Here is a 24287-nt window from a genome sequence, read left to right on the forward strand (position 1 = left end):
GACAAACAACAGAATAGAGCTGCGAGGGACCATGAGCGGACGGCTAGTGCCTAGGTTGACTATACCGACGCAGGCGAACTCGCCCGGCAATCAGCCAACCAGCCCAAATGGTCGTCCCGCAACATGGTCCTCATCTGCCCAGCGCAAGATGGCTAGGCTCTATGTGTTTACAACACTGTCGGTTGATAAGATTCGCGCCATCATCAACGGACAACAGCCTCCCGACAAGACTATCCAGTAAGCTTAGCCGAGTTCAAGGCAGCTATATGTAGCTACCATACCTACTATAGTACTGCTGCGGGCTATCTTTTTTTCCCTCGACATACGTTGTGCAGTCAGACTGCTAACATGCGCAAACAACAGACAGAGCTCCGCAAACAAGAGGCTCCAGACGCTCTTTGACAAAGAGCCGCGATGGCTTCATCCCAAAGACGACGAGGATATGGGGCGGCGAATTACCGAGCTGGCCAACTCGCCAGTCCAACTCCGTGCCGCGTCAGAAGTGCACTTTCCCTCTGCTCACGAGAGTCAAGGACACTCCCCATTCTGTGGTGGGAGCGACTACCATGAAAGCAGCGTGGGAGCGGGATCAAGGCCGTCGAGTGCGTCCCCAAGCGATGCATATTCGGACTCGATCCATGGTCGCGATATCTTCATGGAATCGCAAGCGTCCAGGTCCTGCGTCCTCTTTGACATACCAGAGGAAACCCCCAGCCAGAACTACGGATACCGGAGTAACTCTATGGGTGTTTGTTCAAGCGAGGGCCCGTTTGCCAAGTTCCTCCGCGCGACAACTTTCATGACTGAGTCAAGTGCCAACACCACGGGCACATTCAGGAAGCACCTTACCGAATATTCAGAACCTTATGTCAAGGTGGTCAAGCGTCTTGTCAAGAGGTTCACTTCGCCAGCAGCCGGCCTGGAGAGCATGTCTCAAGAACACAACTTGCGTGTGGCTTGGAACGAAGACTGGATCGGCGGCCCCGAGGCAACGACGGTGTTTAACATTGACGTTCCTTTACCGGGACATCTCCTGAACGTGGACTTTTCCGCCCGGTTTGGCCACATTCGTAGCATTGCGCCGACATGGGAGGACTGGTTAGCCCAGTCTCTGGGCACTTTTCACTGGATGACACCTGAAGGACCATCGCCTGGTGCTCACATGTTTATCTCCACGCAAACCAGCAGACATGATGCTCTGCTGCTGGATCGCCATCGACACACCGTGCTGCATTTCCTGGCAGCTTATGCCCCCTTCCCGGTATTATACCAAGCTCTTATAAGCGGTACCGTCAAGGACATTGTCAATTATCAGAATACTGCGGGGCAAACATTCATGCATGTCCTCAGAGATGATGAATCTGTTGGTCCTGACCATATCGAAGAATTGATCAGAGTTGCACGGGCTTTGAACTTCAACATGCTTGCGCGAGACTGCTCCGGTCGTTCCCCTTTACACGTTCTCACCATGCAGAACAAGACAATACGCTTACATTCCCTGCACGATCTCGACCCTCGCGAGTATCTCCAGCGCGATGCGCTCGGCTTTATACCCATCATTGAGAATCTCAGTCCCATACGACCGCACTTTGGTGGTGGGCTGAGTTCAGATGTATTGGGGTTACGTCATTACGCAATACTGCATCCCGCCCTTGACCCTACACTGAGTAACGACCCTGCGCTATCACAGGAGAGTCAGCTTGTGCAAAACATTAGGGTATCGATGGAGAATCGCTTTCATGAGGATGAATTCGGCCACAATGGCCTCCATTGTCTTGCCATGGCGACGTTAAGTTTGGGCAGCATCGCCGAGAAACACGGATTGGATAAGACAACGGAGAGCCTCGGCCCACGCGAGAACCGAAAGGTGGTAGATTCGTCAGAGCAGATAATGGAGCTTCGGCTTGATCTACTGAGGGCCTTGCTTGATGCTGGGCAAGATCCGAACCATAGGGACGTCTTCGGCAACACTCCTCTCATGGCATTCGCTGCAGCACTGCCAGAGGAGAATGAATACAAGCGTGGGCCCCTCATCTTGCAACTACTCATTGAGAGGGGGGCCGACGTGGATGCACGCAACAAGAGAGGAGAGACGGCGTTGCACATTGCCGTACGCTTCCACCGAAAGCTCGCAGCTAGAACCCTGGTCAAGGGGGGAGCCAACGTTGATGCCAGAAATTGCGAGTTCCAAAGCCTGCTCGAGGTGTGCGACGAAAAGATGCAGTCTGAGCCTCAGGCGTATTCCAAATACTTGGCATGCCGAGGGTGGTTGAGCGGCGCGGCTCATGCGGTGCAGTCTCCCACTTTTTGGCAGGAGTGGGAGGTCAAGAACCGCGTGCTCGTTGAATGATGGTAGATGCTCCAGCTTCTATCTTTTGGCGTTGGTGGTCTTTTTTTTTGGTTATTCCACTCTTTTCTTCTTTTAAAGTAATCTTTTTGCTTCTTTTGTTATTATTTTCCTCTCTTTCTATTTTGATTGCTTCGATGACGGTGGTTTGGAGGGCGATTTACATACGACACAGGGCTCGCGCCTTTGCATTGGAGGCTTTCTGTTTTCTTTCTTGGATGGAGCATAGGATACACAACGATAGAACGGAGGATGCTTAGCCATAGACTATTTGGATAGACTTTGCATGGAGGAAGCTTGAGGATTGATGGAGAATATTGGCCAGACGGCGTTCATGATGTCGACGGACAGGCCTAGTATAGGTACGTTATGATGAATCTGGCGGAAACTTTACTTCCTCTCCTGCTTTTCTTTCTCTTAACGTTACACTTGCTAACAACCCGTTTTTCCATCTACAGGTCTTCTCAAAGAACGAAATACTCCGGCTTAGCAAAGGCCCCATATGCCACCTCTTGGTACCGGTCTTTACTTGGCAATGTCGATTTTAGCTTCTTTATTAACTGCGTCATCTGCGCCGAGGATTTGAGAAAGATATTGGACAATAGCTACAACACATTTTTTTTTAAGTAGCTTATGAGCGACGTAGCTTGCGGGCTCGGCGAACATTCTCCAGTATCTTTTTTAGATCCTCTGCGCGGATGACGCAGTTTATAAAGAAGCTGGAATTAAAGCTGGGGTGACTTTGGTTCTGGGGTGGCTGGGTGTCGTTTGAGATGTAGGTCAAGTGAGAGCTGGGTACATGGGAGGTGTGTTCCCATGCGTTTTCGTTTGGGATTCCGATATTCAGTAGCTAGTCTAGCGAAATAGACGTTGAATTGAAGAGTAACGCCTTTATAATATTTTCCCAGTTAGCATGCAATGTTTAGGGATGTTGGAGTGAAATCTGTCATCAAGCCTTGCTATAGCCTGGTCTTCTCATGTAAAAATTGGGGAAGATGCTCCAATCGCTAGCCGCCACTATGAGATCCTGGAGGTTTCCTCCTCTTGTCAAATGCGTAAATCACGGCGTTTTCTGATGGCGAATAAAGGAAGCGGGTGTGTCTGCATATGTAAATGGTAGGTATGGATGAATCTGCTAGGAGTATTGGATGCATATATAGACAATCAGGAAACGTAAATAATTTTATCCCCAGGTGGTATCATGTGTGTTCTTATACTTGGCGATTTGCAGTCTCAAAGATTTTGGACACCACTTGATGGTTTAGTCTGGGTGATGTTGAGTATAATGCGAGCAGGCAAGTCTGATTACATATGGGATAGGTGTGTATTGCTTATGCAGATGCATCATATGTGCATTTGTCATCGCCTTTGCGTCCATATGTAGGATAACTTTTGATGCGGATTGCGCGTCCTGAGTCTATGTCGCTACTACATGTATCCAGCAAAGTCAGCTACGAGTGAGATACCATTGAGACATTATGTTTCCAGGGTCATTTTCGACAGACGAATATCGTTCTTTGGGCGGAATTCCGATAGCGATTGCCGAGCGGCATGCGTTGGAGATGACGGCTCATCCCTTGTTCGCCCACTTTTGTCCCGGCTCTCGCAATGAGCACAGATCAGCCATCAGCCACGTCACAGGAGTTTCCTTCCCAGTTAGGCAGCAGTGAGCAGCGTGATTGGCTGCATGCTCTGGTTTGTGAGGCGTTTTGCTAAGTGACGTTGGTGGAGTCTGTTTTCGATAGTCTGCTGGACTATTAGGTAGTTTATTTCTACGTCTTGCTTCGGGCGTCTGTGCGAAGTCAAGCCATGTCTTAATGGCTTCTCGGGGTATCTAGCGGGGTAGTATTTAGCAAAGAAAACTATTTATTGTCCAGTTTTCTGAGACGCTGTCTGTGTGACTTGAATTCGTTGGGGGCGAGTGAGCCTTTGCTGCTTTTGTAGCTTTGAGCCGATTGGTTTGGTCACCAACTACTTCGTTCCCGAATTAGAACAATTCTTAACACGGGGATCTAAGCATGCCCCAGTAAGTATCTTTTCAATGTCATGACTTCATATCGCACGTTTAATGGGTATTCACCGGACCTGATACTGCGTATGGTAATTGAGGCGCGCCGAAGGAATGCTTTCTGGATAGTTGACTGGAATGCAACTCAGCCTCCTCTCTAGCTAGCAGAGAGCCCACTTCTATTAGTCTCCCGTAGCACGAAGCAAGTCTCGGGTTGACATTCGGAGCGTTTGAGGGACCAAGCCACCCGTAGGAGCGCATTGCTTCTAGAAGGGTTGTCTCTGACGTTGCCAATGTCAGACCAACCGCTGAATCCTTCCTCAGGCACCCGCTTTCCTCGGTTTGGCATGTGCTTATAGGCAGTTCTGGAGGCTGACGATACGCCAAAACGCAGAGTGGTTGAACTTGCCGCTCCGGTGATGACCAGCTTACACGTGGGTGCCAATCGCAGGCCTTATTTTGGATGAGGCTGAGACGGAGCTATTTGAAGCATCCGCAACGGGTAAAACCTACGCCTTACTAAATGATGTTACGTCTATAATTGCAGCTAGACGGACCGTAGTTGTGAGTTATGGCCGCGTGTGCAGACGGCATTGGCTGAATTGAACCGAGAAGCAAGGCTACCAACCAACCACATGGGCGCTAGCTTCAACTGCGCATCGCTGGTATGACCTACATCGGAAAGCAATAACATCACAAGTCGTCATTGCAACAAGAGCCTCAAAAGAGCAAAAAAGAAAAAGAAAAATGGAATAGAACTTCCAAAAATGAAATCTGAATGCGTAATCTGGGAATCGAACCCAGGGCTCCCCGACGTTGCGGATGGCAACGGAGAATTTTACCACTAAACCAATTACGCTTGAACAATTGTTGAAGATCGACGGCGATATTTAGTTCTATGGAGTATGTGGAGTCTGAGTTAGATGAGCTCAGTGTAGAATGTTTGTTTGTTCTCTACTTCATGTTGTCATTTAGAAGGCTGAGTATGTCAATTTCGCAAGTGATTCCGTCTTCTTGGTTAGCTGCCAATTTGGGTAGTGAATCTGGAAGTTTTGTCTCATTGGCTAGTAATATGAGGCTCTCGAGGGCCTAGAGAATTCCAAATTCCCCATTCCCCAATTCTCCTACTTGCTCGTGTATGCACTCCGGTCCGTCGCCTTGGTCCTGCGTATGCCGGTCTGGGCGGTCAAATCAAATGCAATTAGGAAAGGTATTTCACTCAGGGGAAAGATGCGGGGGCCAACAGGTACAGGGAACTCTTAATCATTAACAATCTGCGGTAATTCTGATCTCCATGTACAGCACTCAGCTCATCGCTATGGACACTTCACACCCACCCTCATGTAGGTCAGATCCTATCCTCCAATCCAACATCCGCGGTGGGCCCCAGTTGAGCCTCATCTCATAAACATTTGCTCAGCTCGTCCCCACAAATAGCTACCATTCTTAGCAATTGCCTGCTCCTTCTTCACTTTAGTACCACCAGAGTACGGCTTGGGGGCTCCAAAAAGGCTACCTAGCCTCCAAGGGGAAGTTACAGAGAACTTATTTCGTTCGATTGTGCATCTCGAATCCCGCGCATCACGGCAAAGCCGAAGGTTGTTACCCAAGCACTGCCGGTCTTCCCTTGGCAGACACAACCTGAGTATTGGTGTCTGGGTGATTTGTCTACATGCATAGTAACCCAAAATCTTGTGGATATTGCATTGATATTGTATTACTGGTGTGGCGGCCTGTTGGCCGAGCTGAACTGCTGGTTGAAGGCATCAATTGTGGCAGATGCGCGGGCTTCCGATTGTGCTATAGCCTTAGCCTCTGTTGGGCCACAGCTCGAAGGGGTGGGTACGGATCGATCGTTTCCGCTAACAAAGCGGTCTAGATTGTAAGTTGGATTGCTGGGGATGTTGTGGAAGGTGGCAGTCTGAGCACCGCGAGTGGAATCATCCCTGTATAGGTAGTCTCATGAGTATATGCCATGTATATACTAGGACATGAGCAATATTGTAGCCATTTGGGATGAGGAAGATGTATATCTAGCTCAATGAACAGAAAGGAGAATGCTAAACAAAGTAAAAAAGGATAGCATCCTTTGAACTAAGCTTACCTGGAGCCGTTGTACACGGCGTCGCGTGAAGACATTATGAAAATGAGCTATACAATCGTTGTGACAAGTGAATTTTGATAGATTCTATGAGATATACTGCAGTCTATAATTCAGTATAGAGACGACAAAGAACTATGTCAAGCAATGGATAAGATGAGTCAACACGAGTTGGTAGTTGGGGATCAAGGGGTGTTTTGTATTCCCCAATGGAGCTCTCTAGAGCACCATTTAAAACACCATAGGGGCCAGGCCAGGCATACTACAAGGAGGTCTTCAGGATCAATACCATAGCAAGCCATTCTTCCGGGCTGTTTTTCATTACGGAGCATACTTACTTGATGCGGAAGCCGCAGCCCTGCTCCATGATGGGTCCTGAGCGTTTGGACAATTGCCAATGAAACAAGTTGTGACCTTGTGCTCGAAACCTATACTTCAAACGAAGTGCCTTCGGAGCACGGCACCCAGGTTACAAAAGATCACTATCCGGCCGGGATGGTGCCGAGACTGACATCCTAACGTCGGACCCGGCCGCTTGGTGAGGCTGTATAACACAATGAAATTGAGTGTAGGTTGCCAACTAGCTCGTAACTATGCGCTGCATTCCGTATGGCGCTTGTCGAGCCACGTAGCGTCAAGTAGCATTGGCTGGTTAGAGAGTCGGGAGTTTGGTGATCTACGCACCTTGACATACATGTAAATTCCATGCTCTTCACCGTCTTTTTGAGCGAAAAAGTGCCAACAGACCGGCCGATCTGGTGGGTGACGTCGATGCTTGCCGATGTAAGTGGCGGTGATAGGTCGTCATGTTCCATTGAGGCTTTTACTCTAACAACTATACTAGGAACATTTAATGTTCTGGAACGGCGTTTATATTTCTCAATCCAAATCCTAATGTACTCTATTTTTGTATTCCCCTGCGCTAATGTTTGGGCCTCGCGTGTATAAGGCATTGATGTTACCCAACCATTCCTGTTTACCTGTGCATTCGGTCGGCAAACCTACCTATGGCCTTGATTTAGACATTCAAGCGCGAGAGTGATCATATACATGAAGGATCCGGACAGTTATGTGAGACTCAAGATCTAAAAAAATGCAATTAAGAAGGGAGCTAATGCACGGGGTAGCCTGTATGGATCAATAAATGGCCCCGGGTCCTTCTGATATGTGCCGCAGCTTACACGGAGACGATGTGAATACATGTAGGCTATGGAGGCTAGAAACAAGTTGCCCAAACGAGCGACCGAGAGAAATTATGGATATGAGTGTTAATGCTAATGGGCAGCAGGTTAATTCTAATACTACTGCGTTAAAATAAATAATTAAGTCGTTGGGTAGCAGAAACGCCGTCTTGGTCTTGGGCCGCGCATCCTACCTATGTTGGTGAAGTTCGCCGAAACTCCTCACGAAAATCTCTTACAACAAACGCGGCCAAGTACTTCCACCCCAGCGTACATATGACTGACAAACAAGATGTATACTCCAATCATCTTTTAGGCATCACTTTTTTCTGGCTATCTAAGTGGCCGAAAGTTCGTTACCACCGCGAGAATGCCGGATGTCAGCTCGGCTCTCGCTAGTATGGTTGATGGTTGCATAGTGACGACCCAACGTTACCAGCCTCTGCAGGGAGAAATTACGTGCGGCTGTATAATAACAGGGCAATTGAGAAATTTTATTGGACGACCCGTCTAATATCAGGATTGGAGTGCGTGCACGAAAAAAGGTGCGGTTCGGACTGACCGAGTACGTAAATCGCTGTTAAGCCACCCGCCTGATGCTGTTTCGTCCGACATCTCTTACCGCCGTGCATGCATATGCAAGGGAGATTTAAGTAGGGAGCACTCGGTGAAGAAAACCAACTTTGAGTGATGTATTGACTGCTTCATATCACAATACGCTTCTAGAATCATGTCGAGCCTTAAACTAGTTAATAACAACACTAAAGACAGAGAAGCGATGGGAGGGTGGATCTAATATCTGGCAGAGGACCTGTGTTGCACATTGACCATTATATTTGAAGGAAATGCAAAGTTACTTTAACAAGCTTGAAACATTTTAAGTGCGGCAGAAACTCGCAAATATTATGACAAGGAAATGAAACAAACAAAGCAGAACAACAAGGGTACTATAAATGTTAGCATTGGGTTCACATCCCCTTGAATAACAGAGACCAGTTGGAAGAGACTTCATAAGAACGAATGCCAACAATGTTTAGATTTAGCAAAGGGAGTTAATTAATTGCAACTGTTGAACTGATCGGGATCGCTTGTTTTGCACAAGTGTTATGCCGCTCAAGATTAGTCCACAAATCACGACGGGCTAGGGTTTCGGAGAACGTCAAGACGTCGAGGGGTGCCTTTGTGGCCCTGTAAAGACAATGGCATCCTATGGCAAAAGAGCCCAAGACTTTTTCGGTCCGTGTGTGCATCCAGGCAGTGATGTCGCTTTGGTGGAGTGGAGCAAATCTATCAACTGGTTTTCATTGTCTTTGCCTACTTTTACGCGCAGTTCGAGATAAACGAGCACAAAAACGAGGCCTCGGAGTAGCTTCAAAGCAATTGAAGAGTCGTAAAGCGAGCGGAGATACGATTGCCAGTAAGGATTTGAGGCAACAGGCAGCCGGATTTGCTTGCAGTTATAACTTTGAACCGTGATGGGGTCGGTCGCGTCCACAGGTTGGGCTCATCAGGCACAGAAGAGGCATATGCTTGCCTTAAATTGCGCAATACTTACGTGGCAGCTAGGGAGAGGCTTGCTGTACTAAGGGTGGATGGAATAACACCTCTTTTGCTGCACGGCTTCTATGATAAATACGGATGCTGCTTGGAGGGCACATTTCGCCATGAGATATCAGCCATGATTTCGAACATGGAGTGCTGAAATACTCTCTCCTTACCAATGAAATTTACCCTCTTAGCCGTAGAGGTTGTCTGCAAGAGGTCTCGTGACCTTTTGCGCGTTTTACCCCTCGCGAGGCTGGGAGTCATGAAGATAAGAGCAACGGGAGATATTGGCTCTTCACAGCACTCAAAATAATGGGTAGGAATAAAACAAATCAATGGTTAAATAGATTTGAACTGCAAGAGTCTAGCGGCTGAAGCAAAAACCTGAAAACTTGGTACTTTTGGCGGGTTTCTTGAAGATCCCGGTCTGCTAGGGTCATGTCTTCCGAAGCGGGGTGCATGCAACTGTTCATCTTCATCATTTTTTATTACATCACGGCAAAGAGACGAGACCATAATTAGGCACAAATACTAGTTTTCTCTCGTAAGTAGATTATTTCCTCTATATCTTCCCCTCACTCGCTGTGTTATACATGTGAACACACATCTCGTTGCTATGGAGTCGCTATTGAATCTCCTTGGAAGGAAATGCCTCTTCACTACTGAATTACAAGGGTAGGGAATGGAACAGCAAACTACACGACTTAGGCCCAGATGGCGCGGCGATTCCGGGTGTGGCCGGTACTTTGGGGTCATCATGTGGTTGAGACGGGCAGCCTTGATCGACATTCCTACGTTAATACGCTGTGGCATATACAATACAACTGCGCCTTACGAATAGCTTGAATCACACCGCCAGATGGACTTTGATGCTTGGATGGTTCGCGCCTCGTCACGATGTATACGTTTCTCTTAGCTTCCCGCGAAGATACAGCATGACCATCCCTGATTGAAACCGGCAGTAGGCGGAGGAAGACAAGGGCGCTCTCCATTGCATTGGTACGTCACAGGAGGTTACTAAAATAAGGCAAAGTGGCCTGATACTTGAAATAGCGAGCCTGACCTGTTGCCTTTTTATTAGTGCATTATAACCGAGGAACTCGACGATGGTCCTTTCAGCTTTGAGCAAGGCAAGGGCCACAGAAAATGGTGGCGTAGGGTCGATGGGTATTCTCTATAGTGTGCGTGTCATGGAGCTCAGAAAAGAGTAGCTGGGCGATTCGACAGGCAACTCGAAAGGCAGCCCGCAGAGACGAAGAGGCCTCTCCTATCCACCGCCGTTGCAACCGATCGACCACATGTTTGACGAATTATGCTAGTCTGGACCTAGGCAGATTCTAGGGAGGCCTTCAGGTCAACAGTTGGGTATTGAAATGCCGGTGGAGCCTTTGCTAGCTCATCCTTCAGTCTAAGACTTGAAGCCCCTGAACTGGGAAACCTGGCTAGGCATACGCCTCTGATGGAGGCCCAGCATGATTGGAAGTCTACCTTAAGTGGCTGGAATTCAACAAAAATCCTCTGAAATTCATATGGACGCACCGCGCTCTGATGAGCGTTTGGGGAGGTGCTTCAGTGGGTGACGTCTCATAGCGCCATCTCTCAGTCTTCACCCCTTTTATACAATAGCGAGCAGATTGAGGCTGAATACATATTGCATTTTGTCCTACTTAGGCTGGCTGGTCGTGGCTCTGCTCATATACAGTTTCTGAAGCTTCGATGTTTACAAGAAAAGGGAAAAAAACACATGGCTAACTGCCTGGCTAAAGAAGCGGGATTACCGTGGCGTAATCGGCGCGCCTCCTGGCAAGCTAGGTACTTGCGATAGGAGTAAAACAGATGACAAGAGTTGCCTCGTTTCTTGACGAAATAGTAAGGAAATTAGAGGTCACGACATTGCATTTTGTTCAACATCAATGTTTATTAAACTTATCTTCTATGATTAGACACTGAATTTAGGTTTGCAAGAATCCTCTTCCCATGTTTCTTAGCTTAGTGCCAGTTCTGCGAATATCGTTATTCGCGAAGTCTTCTAGGCGGACATTGCTACTTGGAAAGGGTACGACGATCTGGCTGTGTTATTGCTTGGCCTTGGCCATCCGATCCGCCCATACTTGGTCAAGCATAATTCAGCTACACAGCCGCCGGTGTGTCGGCGGATTGGATCGTTCCTTACATACCTGAGATATAGCAGCAGCTTAAATATGGAGATCGTAAGACTGGTCCACAGGAAAAATGTACTCCTATGGCCGGTATACTTGGGGCATAGTGCCATTGGGCAAGATCACCACTCCTCGTCTGCCTATTGCAGAGCTTTTCGAGGGCCCGAATCAGGCCAATATGTGATAGGTGGCATGCTCTCATAGTAGAAGGGTTTCGGAACGTCGCTACTGTGGCCGTGCCGCCGCCTGTGGCCCATCTGCTGCTCGCATCGGTAAATTGCGAGCCCTGCTGATTCTTGGTCACAAGGTTTTGCACGATATGACCCTTCTTGCCGTACTCAAACCAGCCTTTGGCCAGTGTCATTCATTGAGAGAGCACACGCCTAGTCGGTCGCTGTGGGACTAGAGAACACTGCTAATTGGATGATTAGAGAAACGGACCGGCTACGCCCTTATCCGCGTTCTCTGGTACGTCCTGTCACGATAAGCTAGCCGTAAAGAACAAAATTTTTGTAGGGACAATTGGACAATGCTGTCAACAACGCCAAGAAAGAGAGGGGTTGTCATGGCTGCAATTTTGCTGGAGCGCTTTTGCCACTGTGCGGTTGCTTGGAACAAGAAAAATTAAAAGGTTACTAACGGCAATGACTGCAATGGATTGACTTGAAAAAAAAAAGAAGCTTTAGAATATTTGGTCAACTGTTTGGGGATGAGGCTCAAAATCTTCCCTGCTGCCCGACATCAATTAGATGGGTCCCCATTTAGGTAGTAATACTTACGACGGACCCCATCTGGAAACGACAGCTCAGCATACAGAACCAACGTACAATAAGGTGTGGCTCTGTGTTGAGGCTGAAACTCTTCGCCGATGCTTCCTTGAGGCGCTTGATACCCAGACAATGTGTGGTTGTTTTAGGGCTCAAGATCTTCAACCTGATCCCCATCTTGTACGCTGGTCTCACCGCTTACCTTACATACGTGTACCGCAGATCAGTGACACGCGTTGAAGACGTTCCGTGATGTCTTGGCAGATCAAAGGTGCTTGTTGGCATGCTCATACTACCGATTGAAGTTTAAGGGATTGACTAGCATCGGTTTGAGCTATGCTTCAAATGCTTTAGCGGATGCGGCTCTGCGGCACTGCGACTGAGGATCTGCGGATGACGAGGGCTTATTCTGATCTCTGCAGGGGCAATCCATGCTGGCCCATTCATGCGAACGCTAGCGCCGCTGACTCGAGCATCCCACCGGTCCGTGTTTCTTTGGGGTTGAAGGTCAGAATGGGCCCGTGTGAAGTTGAGAGAGTGTATCGGGAACTCCGACGCCGGATATTTATATGGAACCTCGGCGGCACATGGACTCCGGAAAATGGCCACCAAGCCGTAGAGTAGGGTAGTTGATAGGAGCCAGCGAGCTTGAGCTAACGAAGATTGGCACTTTGACGTGGCAGTAATATGGCTAAGAAGGTGGTCGTAGTTTCACAACTAGCCCATGAGACTCAATGAGGGTAAAGGCGGTCGGGAGAGGGCAGTTGGCGCGTCGCTAAGCACACGATATCACACCGCCATGGAACAGCGAAATCTAGTGGGTTGATTGCGACAGCTGTACGGGCTTGAAATTTCATCTTGCATGTTCTTGTACTTGGCTTTCGTAGGGTGGCATATGGATGACACCAGTGGAGACGGAGGAACTTTCTAGGGAGCCTTTGAGACGTCAACATGTAATGATGGATATGCGGAAATGAATGCGGTGGATGAGCATCGAATGGGATATCATAGGGTGGAGGCATCTATAAGGAGCACGAGAAGGATGTTGCTGTATCCAAAGAGTTAGGCCTGAGTGAGGCTTGAATGCGGCTCCTCCGATGAGCACATCTCTTATAAAGATCTACAAAGCGTCTCGGTAACTGTTTCTGTTTGAATTCCTGGATATATAAGTTGTATTCACTGCCACACGTGAATGACAGCATGAGCCACGACAACTGGTGTGTTAATCTATTGGTGTGGCTAAGTCTTAATAGCTTCATATACCTAAGTTATTACATATTACAGTGGCTATTCGATTTGGTGCTACGGATGTCCGCCTTAGTACTTCACTACATACCCCACAACGACCCAAGGCACTATACACGAGATTGATACTCCTTGGGTACCAAATACAAGCAGCAGCCAATAAGTTTCCACCGTGGAACGTGTAGTTGAAAAACGCCTAGATAGGTACTCTTAGTAAGTCTACATGGCAACGTGAAAGTGGCCTGATGTGCGCCACCGGCGGCAAGGCTGCCTTCAATTAGATGAGGGGACTCAGTGGGAGAGAATCTGATACAAGGTGGGATGTCATTCATTCTTTGTAATTGGAGCTTACGTTATCTAACTCGTTATCCCCTCGAAATTCCATGCGGTCAATCAACGTCCCTTAGCATCACTTCAAACCTCATGTCCACACAACATTGACTTGGCGCTTCACCTTGAATCTCATCAACTTCCCCATACATGGCCTATTGAAACGATCATCTAGTGCAATTCCCGTATGCGTAGACATCGTTTCACAAAACACTGCATCACTGCTTAGGAGGAGGAGGAAGATTGCTACTTGGGCCAAGAACTGCAACAACCGCGTCCACTTGAGCCTTCACACGAGCTTTCGCTTCCTCCTCACTCTCGATTTTCCTGAAGCCAAGTGGCGGACGCTCAGTGGCTATTTGTGGGTGGGTGAGGAAGCATTTCATGCTGTGCTCGTGGTCTTCGGGTACTTGTTCGAGAAGAGAGGCGGTAAGGCTAGGGGCGCTGTCAGAATTCGCACTGGTGGATTGGTCATTATCCGAGTCTTGGTGGCGTTTGAATATGGGCACAGCTGGAGGTAAACCTGGTACGATACAGGGTGTGTCACTGCCTAGTACTACGTAGGTAGTTGAGAGGAAAGATAGGTGAATGGGCAAGCCGGACAAGAAAAATCTGTCGACACAACAAAAAGGCTGTAAAAACTGGCAGGGAGAGATACATGGCATCTTCTACGCCCACAAAAGGGTCAATGTGATTATTAGGAAACTCCAAGGGAGTAAAGAGAATGAAAATTGGACGAATACATACGTGTTTTCAGGTTTGTGCGTGGCACTATTGTGGGAAGACATCTTTGGCATCGATGTCTGCCAAGTGAATGACGACTTGGTTGCGGTGATTACAGAGGAACTTTGGCCAACAAATGTCGGGACAAAGCATTATATACACAGTGAGAGACGATGAGGGGACAAAAGTTGGCTTACCGCATATTGAGCCAATCGCCACATGCTTGAGTTGTTGGAGCGAATCCTGAAGCGCCGGCAAGGGCAAGTAAGGCAGTTTTCTCGCGAGGGGTGTTGTAGTAACTCTGCTGTGCTTTGCTGTATTTCCCAGCGCCAGACGTGTTTCCATTCGTCCAATCTCAAGAGGCAACGGGGGGGCTTATACACATGATAATTGCTGCTCCATTAGGGGGCGCCGTGGAATTATTCCTTTGCCTGAGGTGGGAGGAACCTGCGTATGACAGGTATCATGAGAAAACTTTCGCGGACGGGCCGACGCAGTAAAAGTCCATGTACTCGACAGTCCAGGTCCAACCATTGTCCTGCAGACTGGATTCATTTTAACTCACATGCTGAGAGCTGGGTGTGTATGAGTATTTCTACCTGTCGCCGCCTTTTGACTAGGCTGTTTTGCCTACTCCATTCATCCAGTCGCCTGCTTTTTTGGTACCCAGGGCGCGCATAAATTTCCAGTCTTCTGCATTGGTGCCCAAATTAAGGCATACCGCGCTTCGGCGATATTTCATACATTGGCGGCGGGGAATAAAGCCGCTTTTAATGCGCGCGTGCCGTCGAGGCAATACGGATAATGATGCTGTTATGGGCGGCGGGAAAGAACGCGGGTCCTGGATTGGGTGAAGTTACGAGATGGTCAAGATTGAGGTGAAGAGTATAAAACTCTCTCGAGAAGTTGAGAGAAGACAGCCTAACTGTGGTGGGCCTAAATGCCCGAATCCCGGGACTTGATGAGAATCCCGCCATGGCCGTGTGACATGAGTTGCCTTTTTGTACCTACGAAGCAACTACATAAGTTATTCATTCCATTACGAACTCTCAAAATTTGGGTTAGCTTGAAATTAGGCGTACGATTGAAGAGCCTTACGCTTTGCGTCTTTGATGTAGGTGGATGTTCCCGATTGGCTGTAGCTTAGCTTGTGTGTGAAGGATGCTATATCCCGTCCCGTCCCTACTATGCACATGAAGGATCTAGCCCAGCACCCCTATTTGAGAGCATCATAATCTGGCACGCCTTCCAAGCACATGTATCTGAAATAAATACAATGCAATAGGCAAATCTGGAGTTTCCAAACAACAAACTCATGACTTATGGCGCGGGGTTGTGTAAGCTGAGGAATCTATAGGCCAGAGAAGGCAACCCCAAAGATCCCCTGGTCGCAGTCACATATCAACAACACTAAGCAGAGACCTACAGTAGTACAGATGTAATATAATTCCTACAGGTCATTTAAACCACGTGTTGCTGATGTGATTTGGGGTACATGCGCGCTTCGTTCGTCGAATCGCGCGCAACGCGCACTTACGCGGCGCAAACCTTTTGCGCAAGTGGCATATGAGTGGCCATGTGTCTTAACCAATGATCCTTCGAATATTAACTGCCTATTGATAAGTGCATTGTAATCTGCTGAAAGAGAAATGGTGTGTGTGGGTGGCTTTCTCCCTTGCGTATGCAACCTCCAACGTTCGGGCGATCGCCTTTCGGGGTAAGGCAGATGTGCGTAAATACATCCTCATACATCTGTGTCCAATTATATCTCGGTTCATGCTATGAATCGCAGTGCAACGATTCACAAGCCCCGCCGCAGCGGAGCTCGAAAGCCGGTAGAGGCATGTATGTATATGCATGTATGGTAGACGTCAACACGTGGCGATTAGAAACGATGACCTATCATCTGGGTCCGATTACTACGTAAAGAATACTGTGACTATAATAGTATACTTAGACAGATGCTTTGCATAATGCAAACCCTGACATGCCCCGTTAATGTGTCATTCGTGCTGGCCGAGTGGCGGTGAGATATTTCTTGCGCGACTATCCTACGGCAGTTAGCCTTAGGGGCAAATGATGAGCTTTGCAAAACCTTAAAATCTGCTTTAATTTGAAACGTTTAATGTTTTATGATACACAGTTCTTAGAGCTTGGAGAGGTTCGCCTATCGGCGCCGTAACAGCAAGGACAGGTTTTAACAGGAGTCGCTCAAGTTTCCCCAAGAAAGAGGCGATTGCTAGGATTCCCATATTGACGATTTTACTTTTTAGACTTAAGTCCCACGGTATCCATATATATGCATTTTGCATGACTCGGTGCTTGTCTCAGTTTGGCAACATACCCCAACGTCATGCGTACGAAGGGTTAGGTGTTTTACTGCATCCTTGATCTACTCAATAACTAAAAATACAAAGCGTTCGCTTGTGTTATTCCAATTGTAAGCCTTTCATTTCTTTCTTCTCGCAAAGAAAACAATTACAAACATATTTCTCGTAATTTTTAATTTGGTGAAATCTTCCATAACTGCGCTCATGTAACCTGCGGTGAGCAGATTTCCTAACTTGAAAGCTTCATCTACTTGTTATCTTAATACATTCGCGTATTACATGCACACTATAGCTTATTAGGCTCAGCAAAACAATTCTCTTGTTATTGTTTGCTATACATAAACGAAATATTTACCGTGGATACAGCGGCAGTATGTCTCATCCGTAGAAGGAGAGCCTATGGAAAGAGACGAAGAAAAATCACCAAGTCTTTCTGTATCCGAGGTTTCCTACCAATTTCCATTCATCAAGAATTTTGCCGCTAGAGTAAAACTGCGTCAAACATGTCTAATAAGGCCCTCGTATTCTTCTCCGCTTCGGCCGAGCTTGGAGCTCGTCCAAGTTTATGTTGCTGTGAGTGTTCATCGGCCGATTTTGAGACAGCCTAAGAAGCGATCGATGCTGTATGTAATATCATGGGGGGCGCAGAGGGAGATGGTAGATTGAGTTCCATTGGCAACTGCTGGTAGGGATTTATTCTCTCCATCAGAGTAGAAGTATTAGCAAAAATTGAACCAATTTTTATACTGAAGAACTGACCAGTGGATGCTTAGTGGATTGTTAATGCTTCTTTTATACAAATGTATATGAAGAAATTGTCTCTTTCAGGTTCAAAGGTTTCACTATGCACTAAGCAAAAAGATTTTTTTTTTTTGAAGTACATACAAATGGCTGCTATAGATGGCGGCAGTGAAAGAAGGGAGTATCTTGTATATATATTCTTATTAAGGAATGGAATAACCCAGAGTTGTGGCGACAGATACGACGATTAAACGGTAAACGATCCGCCATTTAAAAAGGGTGACGGTAGATAGTGAGACAGTGATGAACACTAGAGAAGGCTAATGAGCATATTACGTCAAAAAAGATGGGTCGAGAGCCTCAATTTGAGGAGCTGTTTAGCCTGCCATATTTTGGGCATATCCACCACCTCTCTGAACTTGACCGTTGAGTCTTTTCCCTATATAATGCAAGTAGACGTCATGTTGAGCAAGGAAGTTTCACCTATAGTGTGGCGGGCACAGCTCTTGATGGCCCAGAGTGCTTCTGAGGGAATGAATTATGTGCAATTGAGACATGCATCAAGATGTGAACCCCTATCAAACCAATGCTGTCTTAAGATGGATAGAATATTATACATGATTTATCCATTAAGTGAGAGCATCTGATGTTAATGCCAGACTGGACTTGATTACTATTGAGGACTGTTCCATAATGAACATGATATTTCTTCATTAAGTTTGGGGAGTCCTTGTAAGATTATTTTGGTGAAGTTCTACTCAGGTGCATTAAGGAGGAGCAGTGGTCTCATTCAGGTCAACCCAAGATCAAGATTCATCTTACTGGTGTAGATGTATACAATACATACGACAAGCAGTTAGCAGGTGCTATAGTCGATGAGTGGAAGGTGTGAATACCTGTATATAGCTTGGAGTAGGTAAATACATATAGTTAGGTGTGGTACTAAGTACTCGAGTGCAAGCTACTAGCGAGGATTCATTGCACAGTGAAAAAGCAGTGACCCTAATCCCGACCCGAAATGAGCGTGCAAATGCCTCTATTTTCAATCAACATAGTCTCACAATGATATTGGCCTCGTAAATCTATACCTTGCAACGATTTTATTAATTTGGTGGTCCAGAGTAGGTGCGACGGGAGCTAATTTGGCTTCCGTCGTCTCCAGGGCTAACACATCGTGGGACTGTCGTGGCGCACGTGTGGCTGCTACCAAACCGCTGTGGAGCAAGCGACAGGCCGTGTAGTGGACAAGTTAATTCACCGGTGATCTTTCAATTGTCGCTTCAAGGCAGTGTCATCTGGACTCGGCTGGAAAGGAATTTCACAATCTCTACTTAACGCAGAGAACAGAAAATAATGAAACAAAATAAAATATAAAGTGTAAATACAAATGAAACCGCCTGCTTTCTTGATATTTCGTGTGTTCTCTGAACTTGACATTCTCTTCAGTGAAACGTGTAAGAAGCCGATGATGCCAATATCTGTGACCAGCGATTTGCATATTTTTGAAGCCTCGAATTAACTACTCGAAGGCTTGCCACTCGGGCCAAACTGTTGCTCGAAAGCGTGCAGCTCTGCCGTCATCCTGGCTTCAGCAAAGACTTTTACTTCAGCTGGAGACTGGACCTTGCCGAATACAGGGTGGTATTGCTGCTGATCCGCAAGGAAGCGGACGATGCCATAGCTATGGCTGGAGCTATCCTTGGTGGCATGTGGTTTGGTGTTACTACATGTACGTAAGCATATATACTTCAGTTATATGCGCCTATATACCTTCAACTGAAGACAGATAAATGCATATTCCTATTAATGGCATATAACTAAAAACTGAAAAATGGAAGAAAGAAGATAGTAATTGAACTATTTGGAATAATCTTGAGTGTGACCTACTTATTGCTGCTACTATTATAAGCGGCTTGAGAAGGAGAGATCGGCATTTTTGGATAGATAACGCCCAATGTCTGATGCAGATGTCTAAGGAATAGAGAGATGGTTGGCCGACAGAAGTTATCCTACGGAAGGCGAACAGACAGATAAGATTATATACCCGCTTGCAAAGTGGTGATATTGGGGCCCGAATTGTCGCAAAAAGGGCAAGGTGTTGGTCAATGGAAGCAATAGCGAATGCAATTGATCTACAACCATGGCAACTGGTAGGAGCATGAGCTTTATATATGAGAAATGCCAAATATATTGGAAGTTGAAGCTTATTGCGGAGGGCTTTTTCAACAGCCTGCCATTGATTGCAGGGACCAATACTTTTACTGCTTTCGCTCGTGAAACACTGACCGCCCATTATGTTAAACCCCACACTTAAGGGCTCTGCCCAATAACCATAGATGCCCCAGTCATTCGTGCATTCTATTGAATCCATCAGGCGGCAGGCCACTGCAACTCCTAACCGTGTTCAGCTCAGCATTAGTATCCGCCAGTAGCAGTTAGGCAAGTAATTCTATTCTACATCGGTTTATTAGAAATACGGGGGTCTTTTCATGGTTTCGTCAGTGAAATCGTTTGTAATCGTTTGCTCTTACTAAGATGCTTTGGTGCGCGAACCTGGAAGCTTGTATTTGGATGCGCAACCGAACAGATAATTTGCTAGCACCGCTAATGCCAGACCCCTAGCTTTGAAAAGAAAAAGAGAAAGTAGCAACAGAACAAAGATCGGCGGTTAACTCAAAGAGGTATCAGCTACAATGATATCCGCCATTCATATAGGCCTATAAGCTGCAGCTTAAGGTAATTGTTTCGAAAACCTGACAGCGATTTAATTCACCACAATGCCACCATGTTTGATGAGATGCGGCGCCCAAAAGTCCAGATACGTAGTGAACTCAACGGCGATATTCAATATTATATTCTATTTACGTAATCAGTTCTATAACATATGCGCGCGCTGCGGTGGAATCTGAAAGAACAATTGAAGTCTTTCAGCGATATCGCCATAGACAGGTTTACCAGCACCGCCCCAGCCTGTTAAACCGCCAACTTTGCCAAGCGCTAATGCCGTTAATACAACATGACCTGAAATATATGTAGCCAGATACTTGGAGGCATTCTCTAAAGTAAACACTGACTTCGATGTGATCCGTCGTTCAACTCCAGTACAGCACTTTATCTGCGCGAATGATTGGCACTTGAGCCGAATTGTTTATCGAATGCATCCAGACGAGCACGCATCGTGGCGATTTCTTTGGCTTCAGCTGTCGCGTAGTCCCGTACCAGCATAAATGCTACAGGCGGCCGTTCAGGATCAATATGGTCGGCTGTGCGGCCGAGAAAGCGATCGAGATTATATATAATAGCTTGGGGCTCTTTATTTCTAAAGCGCTTGTAAGTAAGTGTATACATGTAGGCGGGGCCACACATATGGACGTGTTGATTAGATGTCTAGCCTATCAGTGGAGGGGTATCTGGATGATATTCCCAGGGAATAACTTTGCAAAGACATATATCGTGTTAGTAATGAAAGGGGGGACAAAATGTAAATGTAACGGGTTACCTACTCATTATTGCCATTGTGATTAACCTGGGTAGAAGAGGGCGGCATGTTAGGTGAGTATTAAGGTTCTCTTAAGTGATACTTAATAGATGATGGATAGACAGAAAGACAGTAATTGAATCGAATAGACAAATAATTAGCCTAGAGAGCACTCTATATATTGCATGAGCAAACTGGCGATGGCCGCTAATATCCAGCTAAAGCATTGAGAGGAGAAGGCCTTTTTATAATGCAAATCGTAGAATGTATCTGCCCTCATTTTTGCGTACATTGAATATAGGTTGTGGTAGAAAGCGGTAATAGCATTCATGGATGGAATTGGAAGGCAACCTCGACGCCTTGGACAACAGGAGCTCAGCCATCCCACTGAGTGCCAGATGGTCTATCCGAAGTATCTTTCTAGGATAGTGGCCAATTAAATCGCCTCAATCCGAGAGTACATCAGCTGCCGCCAAAATTAGCTTCGAAGACAAGTCTCGAAATTTAGATCAGTACCTTGAGATACATAACATTAATGATCATTGCGGCGATCAGGCGACATTTTTACTAGCGGATAAAGTCCTTATATTGTATCCAGACCGTATAGAGACAAGGTGGATACAGGTACTTGGGTTGCAAAATGACGGCCAACTCTTTCTTTTGGAAACGATGATTGGCTGGCGCTGAAAGGTGCGGTATAAATAAGTGGAGCGACTTACAAATGCGAAGTGAGCCCAGGACGAAAAAAATGATGACGGCAGACATTACGATACTTCTGCGTGCGCCAGATTATCTCACTAACACAAGTACTGTGTGCCGGTCATGCGAGTTTGACGAGTTCCCCGAAGTCCATATTCATGCGCCGATCATTTCACCGAAGCCTTTCGCCTGGGCTCCCAAGTTCCAGCTTCGCGCACCCCCTGTCCAGTGCAGCGCCAGAGCCCGATCAGCCCGATTCCGCAGACTCGCAGCCGATCAGATGTGTTAGTTTCCAGGAACCGACAATCTCTCTTCAGCCCAGCTTCCTAAAAGAGCTTGACTAGGTAATACGAGTACAAAGCGCTGCACTGATTTTTGTTTCTCATCACCTGCATACTCAGTATAATTTTCCCCTTTTCCCTCGGCCGCCGCCCCATTTGGGTGGAAGTACTCTCAGACTTGCGTTTCCTACCTTGGGTGAAACGCCTGTGGCCGTCTCGTCCATGAATGCATGTAGTTCCTTCTGGTTAATGTCTGTTACATGGTGCTTACGTTGGCTTCGCCTGGACACTCATATTAGAATATCTAAGTTGAGAATGGAGAACTAGCAATAAATTTACTTCATCCTAGCCAACTCTCACCTCATAGCGGAACCCAAGAGGAAATCGATTGCACGTAGTTTTTTTAAGCTTCCATGTTCTAATGGGGACCGGCTGTTATAGCACGCGGTGGCAGCAATCTAGCGCTGTGGAGCATGGAAGCCACCGCCGCTTCATGGGGAAGTTCGTGATATGTACATGTGCTTTACTTGCGATCAACAATTGAACCAAATGGCAAGAAGAAAGGACGGATTCAATCGGGAGACTTGGGGGAAACCGAAAGCTAGATGGTATCTGGGGCCTCATATGGGAAGAAAGTTGTAATTCGGTAAAAGGAAATCAGGCACGGTACATCGCTGAAGCAGGCACTTGATGCGATCTTCATCTAAAAGAAACTAAGCAACGAGAATATTCCATTTAATAACAACATCGAATACAAAAAATAATTGAGGCTGCCTGATTCCAAAAAAATCCTCCCTTCTCCACCTTCTATTCTTTGCAAGAGCCCACTGATGCATTTGCGAACGGCAATTTGGTTGTTGCCGACTCCAGGTTAGTTGGCTGGCGGCTTGTTGCCAGAACCAAACTTCTGCTCGAACTCAAGTAGCTTAGTCATCATTTTCGCTTTGGCAGCAGCCTCTGCCTCTGCTGGAGATTGAGTTTTGCCGAATTCCGGGGGGCAGCGTTGTTCCTGATCGGCAAGGAAGCGATCGATGCCACAGCTGTGGCTACGGCTAGGGTGGCCGTTGACAGCGGGGTGTGGCTTGGTGTTACTGCGTCAGCATTTCATTAGCACCGTCCAGCCACCTAGCCGACATTTAAATGTCCCGCATGATAAATCCCTTAGGGTACATAGGTATTTAGGCATTACTCCATTTAGGTACCTAGGTATTGTCCTGTAACTAAACAAAGAATATCTCCAGCTAAATAGTAAAACCTACTTGCTACTACCATTGCATATCACACAAGTAGACGAGGACAACATATTGGGCACCTCAGGTAACTTGCAGTATCATATGGCGTTGATGGAATTAAATACAGCCACCGGGAGTAGATGGGTATATGTAGGTGGGCAGGGAGCGATGCCCGAGGGTATTAGTTGGTGGTTATTGCGAGAAGAACAGTGTCTACCTAGAAGAGCTGTGGTGGACACACGCTACTCTTCAATAGGTAGGAGTTCATAGATAGACGGGCGATGCCGCAAGAAGAACAGTGTCGACGAAAAAAAAATAGAGGCGAAAGGCCTGCTATTCTTTAATGCTTTAGGATAGATGGGCGTAGATATTTGTCAGAACTACCTAGTAGGTCATGTAGTTGTGGCAAGGCGGGCAGGGTCCAAAAAGAGCAGTAAGATCAACCCGCTGTTCCTTAAGGGTTCTGAGATTTTGGGCGTGAATGATTATCGGATTCTAGTTGTCGAAATAATAGCAGTGTCTAAGAAAACAACCTTGGAAGACCTTTTCTCCGGCCTTTTTCCATGGTCATCTACCTGGCAGCATAAAGCAAGTAGCTGGGCGGAGTATTACACTATTTATACTCCGTACTTTGATATGTAACACATTGAAGTTGGCTAGGGCGCGCACTTCGCCGACCCGCAGATGGGACACCCGAGAGTGCCTTTGTGGGGTGCCTGCCAGCCCCGCAAGGGGGACGGACGGGAGGATTAGCAGTGAAGAAATTTCGAACACACACGCCAAAATACGCGCATCTGGAAGTCATCAACGTTCGGTGTGATGGGTGCTCATATTTTGGACGAAGTGTACTTATTTTCTCTCGTTCTTGATTATCTCTCTTCCTGTTCCTCGGGCATGCACGCACGTCCAGGCACCTAAGTATGTATGGCATGGCGCATTACTCGCAATCTTCTTCTCTTCTAAAAAAAGTGGCAACTGTTCTAAAAACGAGGCAACCGCATTAGTGCGTTATATAGGTACTCTGACACATGCCTCGAAGAAGCGACGCTTTAATTAATGTCACATCAATCATTAGGTATGATTTGTAGCTTGTTGCAATTATTACAAAAGCCTGAAAACA

At 46.8% G+C, this 24287-nt stretch overlaps 5 protein-coding genes and 1 non-coding gene across 6 annotated transcripts; 1 reads left to right on the top strand and 5 right to left on the bottom strand.

Moving 5' to 3' along the window:
• Window positions 1-31: 31 nt before the first annotated feature.
• M431DRAFT_95655 (hypothetical protein) lies at window positions 32-2350 on the top strand (the record flags this gene model as incomplete). Its single annotated transcript, XM_024924726.1, has 2 exons — window positions 32-237; window positions 364-2350. The coding sequence occupies 2 exons, from the start codon at window positions 32-34 to the stop codon at window positions 2348-2350; spliced, it is 2193 nt and encodes a 730-aa protein (XP_024770269.1).
• Window positions 2351-5134: 2784 nt separating this feature from the next.
• Window positions 5135-5214, bottom strand: M431DRAFT_t170. The gene has a single exon. It is a non-coding gene; the product is annotated as a tRNA-Gly (tRNA).
• A 392-nt stretch (window positions 5215-5606) lies between these two features.
• On the bottom strand, window positions 5607-6494 carry M431DRAFT_124559 (hypothetical protein; the record flags this gene model as incomplete). Its single annotated transcript, XM_024912222.1, has 2 exons — window positions 5607-6301; window positions 6460-6494. 2 exons carry the CDS (start codon window positions 6492-6494, stop codon window positions 6073-6075), a joined length of 264 nt encoding a protein of 87 aa, XP_024770270.1. The 3' UTR covers window positions 5607-6072.
• A 7175-nt stretch (window positions 6495-13669) lies between these two features.
• M431DRAFT_512184 (hypothetical protein) lies at window positions 13670-14936 on the bottom strand. Its single transcript, XM_024919796.1, has 2 exons — window positions 14431-14936; window positions 13670-14118 (listed from the first exon to the last, which is right to left on the bottom strand). The coding sequence occupies exons 1-2, from the start codon at window positions 14469-14471 to the stop codon at window positions 13902-13904; spliced, it is 258 nt and encodes an 85-aa protein (XP_024770271.1). The 5' UTR covers window positions 14472-14936; the 3' UTR covers window positions 13670-13901.
• Window positions 14937-18992: 4056 nt separating this feature from the next.
• Window positions 18993-22229, bottom strand: M431DRAFT_9268 (hypothetical protein; the record flags this gene model as incomplete). The annotated part of the gene is made up of 2 exons (XM_024924389.1): window positions 18993-19200; window positions 22207-22229. The coding sequence occupies 2 exons, from the start codon at window positions 22227-22229 to the stop codon at window positions 18993-18995; spliced, it is 231 nt and encodes a 76-aa protein (XP_024770272.1).
• A 636-nt stretch (window positions 22230-22865) lies between these two features.
• Window positions 22866-23729, bottom strand: M431DRAFT_257522 (hypothetical protein; the record flags this gene model as incomplete). The annotated part of the gene is made up of 2 exons (XM_024913840.1): window positions 23195-23729; window positions 22866-23026 (listed from the first exon to the last, which is right to left on the bottom strand). Coding segments are annotated over exons 1-2 (205 nt in total), but the record flags the coding sequence as incomplete, so codon positions are not given.
• Between the last annotated feature and the right edge of the window lie 558 nt (window positions 23730-24287).

This window comes from Trichoderma harzianum (assembly GCF_003025095.1).
Source record: "Trichoderma harzianum CBS 226.95 unplaced genomic scaffold M431scaffold_14, whole genome shotgun sequence".
In the NCBI taxonomy this organism is placed as follows: Eukaryota; Fungi; Ascomycota; class Sordariomycetes; order Hypocreales; family Hypocreaceae; genus Trichoderma; species Trichoderma harzianum.